Below are 7,916 nucleotides of genomic sequence, written 5' to 3' on the forward strand. Positions count from 1 at the left end.
TTTATAGCAATAACTAGAAATTAGTTTATGGTGCTTTGTTACAATCCCATTCACATTTAATTTACTAACGTTATTATTAATATGGTGTCTCTCTAAATTAAAGAAGTATTGTGAATTTTGCTCACCTTCCTCGAGCCAACGTCTCCTTGACTGAACAAACACCTTCAGCATTCTTTCTATAAAATTCATCTAGTTTGATTTGCAGATCTGATAAAAAAATAAAAAATAAAAAAAAATCTTCATCTAATAAACTGTCTGGACATTTATTTGTTAATTTAGTAATTTCAACAATAATGGTGGTTTCTTCATCTCTTTTATATTAGACTTCGTTGGCTGCCAAATTTCCTTAAATATTTAGTGACCTCAAATTTCAGTTCACAATTTGAACTAAAAGAATTCTCCTTGTTAGTTTAACCCCAAAATTGGCATATCAATCTATATACCTCTCTTTTTACCCCATCATACAGTTACGATTAATTCTTGAGTTTCTAGTATGACGCATAATTAAAACAACTTGTATTAGATAATTTAATATTAATACTTATAGCTTCGTGGTCTGTTAATGGTGTAGAAGCAATATCAACTACACTGACTTATGCGGAAATTTGGCTCTCCAAATATCTATGAAATTTAATTTCTCCATTAAGTTTCTAAGACTATTATTATTTACAGGTGCATCTCAATAAATTAGAATGTCGTGGAAAAGTTCATTTATTTCAGTTATTCAACTGATTTTAACAAAAACCCACCCATTTACTATCTCAACAAATTAGAATATGGTGACATGCCAATCTGCTAATCAACTCAAAACACCTGCAAAGTACTTTTCTGAGCCTTCAAAATGGTCACTCAGTATGGTTCACTAGGCTACACAACCACGGGAAGACTGCTGATCTGAGTTGTCCAGAAGACAATCATTGACACCCTTCACAAGGAGGGTAAGCCACTAATTCATTGCCAAAGAAGCTGGTTGTTCACAAAGTGCTGTATCCAAGCATGTTATCAGAAAGTTGAGTGGAAGGATTCAAGAATTTGAGTGAACTTCACAAGGAATGGACTAAGGCTGGGGTTAAAGCATCAAGAGCCACCACACACAGACGTGTCAAGGAATTTGGCTAGAGTTGTCGTATCCACTCCTGAACCACAGACAACGTCAGAGGCGTCTTACCTGGGCTAAGAAGAAGAACTGGACTGTTGCCCAGTGGTCCAAAGTCCTCTTTTCAGACGAGAGCAAGTTTTGTATTTCATTTGGAAACACCAGCAGATGAAATTGCACCCCAAATCATCACAGACTGTGGAAACTTAACATTGGACTTCAAGCAACTTGGGCTATGAGCTTCTCCACCCTTCCTCCAGACTCTAGGACCTTGGTTTCCAAATGAAATACAAAACTTGCTCTCATCTGAAAAGAGTACTTTTCAGATGAACAGTAGCCTAATATCGCATGAACATTTCACATGAAATTCTGTCAGGGGGAGATGTAGAGATGTGCAACGCAAAGCACACAAGAAAAATACAACCGCACTAGGATATATTTTTCTGGTCAGCTTAATAAAAAATTAATCACAAAACTATCACAAAAATTAAGTATCTTGAGATCGAGGGGCAAGGAAAAAATGGTTAGAATTTACCAAGTTTTCCTGCCAGTTGGCATTGAGAGTGACTGAAACCTGATGGTCAGAAAAAAAATGACTAAATAGATGTGTAAAAAAAATATAAATATATATTATATATATATATATATATATATATATATATATATATATATATATATATATATATATGAAAAGAAAATCTATGTGCATTCATAAATTGTATTAATTTTTAAGTCATATTTGGCAGTTGGCATTAGAAGTTATATTACTAATGACAGTGATATATGGTAAGTTTAATACCACAGATTTTTTTTTTTATGTCTTTTTCGAAGCTGCTGTATACAAAAAAAAAAAAAAAAAAAGATGGCTGGATTTGCATGCTATTTAGATAGCTGAAGCTAGGCATTCATTACTTTCTCTCAATTTAATTAGTTTTTTTTTTACCTTCATAGGCAAATAAGGACACAGAACAGTGCTTTCAATTATTTTATTTAAACCGTACAAATCAACTTCTACTTTGACTTCTGGCTCTGTGCCTGGGCCTTCAGTACTTTGACCACGATTTTCTGCTCCTCAATGAGGAAAGCTCGTTTGATCCTAAAAAGAAGAGAGATGTGGATCATTAGCTCACAAAAAGCATTTAAGAGTTTAACTACAGCATTCCTAAATCAACAGTTCACCAATTAATAAAAAAACCCTGTCATTATTTACTTGTGTATTATGTTGTTTCATACAATGATGTTTTATTCTGGGAAACCCAAAGGATAACTGCACTGGTCTGAACTGGATGATGACATCACTGAATCATCAATTAACTGACCCTAACTGAAAAATTTACTTTGTTATTGTCAGGGGTCCACATTTTTTTCAGCCTGGTTCTCAAGAGAACCTGGAGATTTGGTTTGGTCCTCACACTGCATATAGCGTGACCCATTAAATAATAAAAAATTAATAATAGTTATAATATTATGGCACTTTATTTATTTAGTTTTTTTTTAATAAAAGAACTAAATAATAATGTGATAATATTATTAAAAATAAAAGGTAGGCCTAGTATTAAATAAATACAATTATTTTATAGTAAACTTAAAGCTGCAGTCGGTAACTTTTGGGGCTCGCGTCTGGCGGAAGAACATTGTAGCCGGAGCTACTTCTCTCCAATATAAACAAAATCCACCGCTCCCGGCTCTTCTGGTCCAATCAGCGCAGGGCTGTGACACAGTGTTGTTTTGTGTTGAAAATGTAAAAAATATATATAATGAGCGAGTACATCATGAATTCATTTTCCAAACCGTGTTTTTGTCTCATCCTGAATCACTACGGTACACCAATAATAATTATTTATATTCTGACTATTTTAGTCTGGTTGGGGTCGGCAACGCTGCAGAGTAGCACAGTACCTGCGTGACTCGCCATAGATGTAAACAGAGAAGTAGCTCCAGCTACAATGTTCTTCCGCCAGATGCGAGCCCCAAAAGTTACCAACTGCAGCTTTAAAAATAAAATGCTAATATTCACTACAACTTTGTTTGCCTCTTTAAGAAGAATCGCTTTATGTATTCCACAATTGTAAGTCGCTTTGGTTAAAAGTGTCTAAAAATAAAAGGAAGAAAAGCGTTTTCATTTTCAAACTTAAAATCAGCAGGCTTTTGTTTTGGCGGGTTGCCGGCAAGTATACACGCTTCCGGATTTAGCACTGCTGCTGATTAAAAAGCATCAATGAACGAATGTCACAGTTTTGCATCGTGTTTTGAAAACAGCATGGGATAGCCTAGATTTATGCTTTCAGTTTGAAAAGATCTTATATAGTACAGTTTGTCTATCTAAAATTGTAATTGTGTCAAGTCACCTTTATTTATATAGCGCTTTAAACAAAAAAGATTGCGTCAAAGCAACTGAACAACATTAATTAGGAAAACAATCATGTCAATAATGCAAAATGACAGTTAAAGGCAGTTCATCACTGAATTCAGTAATGTCATCATGCAGCTCAGTTCAGTTTAAATAGTATCTGTGCAATAATTTGCAATCAAGTCAACGATATCGCTGTAAATGAAGTGTCCCCAACTAAGCAAGCCAGAGTATTGTTTATTAACAGCTGTCAACCATGTCGGTACGCAATTGCGCTGTCAGAACTTATATAGTGCATTTTTCTATTTTGGTCGCGCTTGCGGACATGCTGACCACTTATGTGCACCCCTGGTTATTGTCCTCTTGCATTATTGACAACTATTTTTGTATTGTATAAAGCGCTATATAAACAAAGGTGACTTGATTGCTTTTTTTCCCACAAAATGATTAGACTCCAACTGTCATTTTTGCAAAGTAGCCTACAGTAAAGAGCCAATTAAATTCAAAAGCATCAAACCATAAGTGCAAATACCTATTTATATATATTTGTCAAAACAAAAACCAATTAATCAATTTCTATAGCTGTAACTTACAGATCTATGAAAAGCACCAAAGTAGTACCATAACATCCATATGAATACTGCACCATATACAATCTTCTGAAGTCACAAAATAGCTTTGTGTGAGGAACAGAACAAAATTTTAATTACTTAGTGAAATGTTATAATAGTTGGTCAGCTTTGGTGAGTTTAAATGTGCTATCTAAAAGTATAATAGGTAAAGTACGAGTCAAACAATTTTTGGATGAATCTACTTATTTACAAACAGACAAATGAAACAGTCTCAGTTACCTGTCTCGTACACACTTGGCACACATGGAACCACCATAAGCTCGGCTGACATGCTTCTTGGTTTTTGAGAGTCTCATAAGAACCTGGGGTCTCACAGCACGGATCTAATGAGGAACAAACATTAAAACAAGGTTTAAATCACATGTTCAACTATGTATAGTTTAACAAATTAAAACTATTCTGTAATCCAATCTGATGTAACTACCAAGACTTTCAATAGATGTTAACATCTGCTGCACTACTGTAGATTATATTTTCTTTGATCACCCTAATATTAGAAAAAACTACTCCAAAACACACTAGATATACAGGTCCTTCTCAAAAAATTAGCATATTGTGATAAAAGTTCATTATTTTCCATAATGTAATGATAAAAATTAAACTTTCATATATTTTAGATTCATTGCACACCAACTGAAATATTTCAGGTCTTTTATTGTTTTAATACTGATGATTTTGGCATACAGCTCATGAAAACCCAAAATTCCTATCTCAAAAAATGTGCATATTTCATCCGACCAATAAAAGAAAAGTGTTTTTAATACAAAAAAAGTCAACCTTCAAATAATTATGTTCAGTTATGCACTCAATACTTGGTCGGGAACCCTTTTGCAGAAATGACTGCTTCAATGCGGCGTGGCATGGAGGCAATCAGCCTGTGGCACTGCTGAGGTGTTATGGAGGCCCAGGATGCTTCGATAGCGGCCTTAAGCTCATCCAGAGTGTTGGGTCTTGCGTCTCTCAACTTTCTCTTCACAATATCCCATAGATTCTCTATGGGGTTCAGGTCAGGAGAGTTGGCAGGCCAATTGAGCACAGTAATACCACGGTCAGTAAACCATTTACCAGTGGTTTTGGCACTGTGAGCAGCTGCCAGGTCGTGCTGAAAAAACGAAATCTTCATCTCCATAAAGCTTTTCAGCAGATGGAAGCATGAAGTGCTCCAAAATCTCCTTATAGCTAGCTGCATTGACCCTGCCCTTGATAAAACACAGTGGACCAACACCAGCAGCTGACATGGCACCCCAGACCACCACTGACTGTGGGTACTTGACACTGGACTTCAGGCATTTTGGCATTTCCTTCTCCCCAGTCTTCCTCCAGACTCTGGCACCTTGATATACCAATGACATGCAAAATTTGCTTTCATCCGAAAAAAGTACTTTGGACCACAGCTTCTGCCGCTGTTTCTGGTTCAAAAGCACACGCCTGTACACGGTGGCTCTGGATGTTTCTACTCCAGACTCAGTCCACTGCTTCCGCAGGTCCCCCAAGGTCTGGAATCGGTCCTTCTCCACAATCTTCCTCAGGGTCCGGTCACCTCTTCTCGTTGTGCAGTGTTTTTTGCCACACTTTTTCCTTCCCACAGACTTCCCACTGAGGTGCCTTGATACAGCACTCTGGGAACAGCCTAATTCGTTCAGAAATTTCTTTCTGTGTCTTACCCTCTCGCTTGAGGGTGTCAATGATGGCCTTCTGGACAGCAGTCAGGTCGGCAGTCTTACCCATGATTGCAGTTTTGAGTAATGAACCAGGCTGGGAGTTTTAAAAGCCTCAGGAATCTTTTGCAGGTGTTTAGAGTTAATTAGTTGATTCAGATGATTAGGTTAATTGGTCGTTTAGAGAACCTTTTCATGATATGCTAATTTTTTGAGATAGGAATTTTGGGTTTTCGTGAGCTGTATGCCAAAATCATCAGTATTAAAACAATAAAAGACCTGAAATATTTCAGTTGGTGTGCAATGAATCTAAAATATATGAAAGTTTAATTTTTATCATTACATTATGGAAAATAAGGAACTTATCACAATATGCTAATTTTTTTTGAGAAGGACCTGTATTACTGGTCTTATCTTTAACATTAATATACTTTGCCACTAACCGAGTGACATTAGAACACTTAGAAATGCAATATAAATACTCTAGAGATTACACCAATTATTTTATGAAATAATTTTTAACTCATGATAAACATACTATTTACTCTACAACAAAGGCTGCTTCTTTTTTTGTTTTAACCAGATATATTGCCCTCTATATTCAAAAACCATTGATATCAGGGTACTCAAAATAACTACGTAGTCCAAGCTCACAGCAAAGAACTAGTGCAACACTTACACCACGCAGTCTACCGGGGCAGATTCCGCATGCCGACTTGGGTGCCTTGCCAGTCTTCTTGGTATACAAGTACACAATGCGGTTACCTGGCGTACGGGACCTGAATGATAATTAAGTAGTTAAGTACAGCTTTTGAAGTATGCATAATACACCACATTGTAGAAAATCGTCGGTTCATGGTGAAAATCTTTTTACATCAATCCAGGAATTACTCACAGTCTGGTCTTGTTTGAAGCAGTGTTGTAGGAAAGCCTACGTCGGTAAGTCAGGCGCTGCACCATCTTGATCTGAAAAATTACATGATCTTTAATTATGTCAGTTCAAGACAATGTCAAAGAATGTGTGGAGTTCAGGCTTAGTAGCGGAAAAAGCACCATTTATATTATAAGCTAAAAATGTTCAAACGTGTTAAATACCCGTTTAAACCAATTCAACAATTTTAACGGCGTCACACTTTTACTCTGATACAATTGTAATATCGTAATCTGATACGTTCGAGTTTGTAAGGGAAATGAATGACACCTTCCCAGCGTCAACTCAAGCAGTAACAAAAATCCGTAACTACAGTTAACTTAATATGGCAAGGGTATCCTCCGTTAGAATGCGAACTACACGTATTACACTAAATATGATTTATTTGAGCTTCAAAAACGGCAGATGACAATAGATAGTCGAATCACATTTACAGCGAAAAGACAATCCGCCATACCTGCTATCGCTGTAGACGGAAGAGGAAGGAGTCGATACCGGGTGAAAGTTCAAGAGCTGCCCGCAACGGAAATAATGCGTTTGCAAATAGCAAAATAAAAGACGTTATAGAGTACCTTGTTGTTGCTATATATTATAATAGATATTATATAAAATAGTATATTTTGTAATATTCAAGTGAGATTATATTATATTATATATATAGGGGTGCACATAATTTTTTCAGCCTGGTTCTCATAAAAGAACCTGGAGATTTGGTTTGGTCCTCACACTGCATATAGCGTGAGCATTAAATATAACTATAAAAATTTTAATTAATAATAGTTATAATATTATTGCACTTTATTTATTTAGTTTTTTTATAAAATAATAAACTAAATAATAATGTGTGATATTATTAAAAATAAAAGGTAGGCCTAGTATTAAATACAAATAGAATTATTTTATAGTAAACTTTAAAATAAAATGCAAATATTTAATTATACTTTCTTTGTTTGTCTCTTTAAGAAGAATCGCTTTATGTAATCCACAATTGTAAGTCGCTTTGGTTAAAGGCGTCTAAAAATAAAGAAATAAAAGCGTTTTCATCATTTTCAAACATAAAATCAGCAGGCTTTTATTTTGGCGGGTTGCCGGCAAGTATACGCGCTTCCGGATGGGATTTAGCGCTGCTTTTTTTTTTTTTTTTTTTTCAGAATTACACATAAAGTAATACAGTAAATACAAATATTTAACAAATAATATTCTAAATGATTACAAATCAGCATAAGACATGAAGAACATTAAAGGTAAC

General features: G+C 35.4%; 1 protein-coding gene across 1 annotated transcript; it reads right to left on the reverse strand.

Annotated features, from left to right (window-relative positions):
• Window positions 1–2,068: 2,068 nt before the first annotated feature.
• On the reverse strand, window positions 2,069–7,213 carry LOC109059506 (60S ribosomal protein L34). Its single transcript, XM_042753972.1, has 5 exons — window positions 7,125–7,213; window positions 6,632–6,702; window positions 6,416–6,515; window positions 4,298–4,401; window positions 2,069–2,192 (listed from the first exon to the last, which is right to left on the reverse strand). The coding sequence occupies exons 2-5, from the start codon at window positions 6,694–6,696 to the stop codon at window positions 2,108–2,110; spliced, it is 354 nt and encodes a 117-aa protein (XP_042609906.1). The 5' UTR covers window positions 6,697–6,702; window positions 7,125–7,213; the 3' UTR covers window positions 2,069–2,107.
• Window positions 7,214–7,916: the final 703 nt, after the last annotated feature.

This window comes from Cyprinus carpio, unplaced genomic scaffold (genome assembly GCF_018340385.1).
Source record: "Cyprinus carpio isolate SPL01 unplaced genomic scaffold, ASM1834038v1 S000000888, whole genome shotgun sequence".
NCBI lineage: Eukaryota > Metazoa > Chordata > Actinopteri > Cypriniformes > Cyprinidae > Cyprinus > Cyprinus carpio.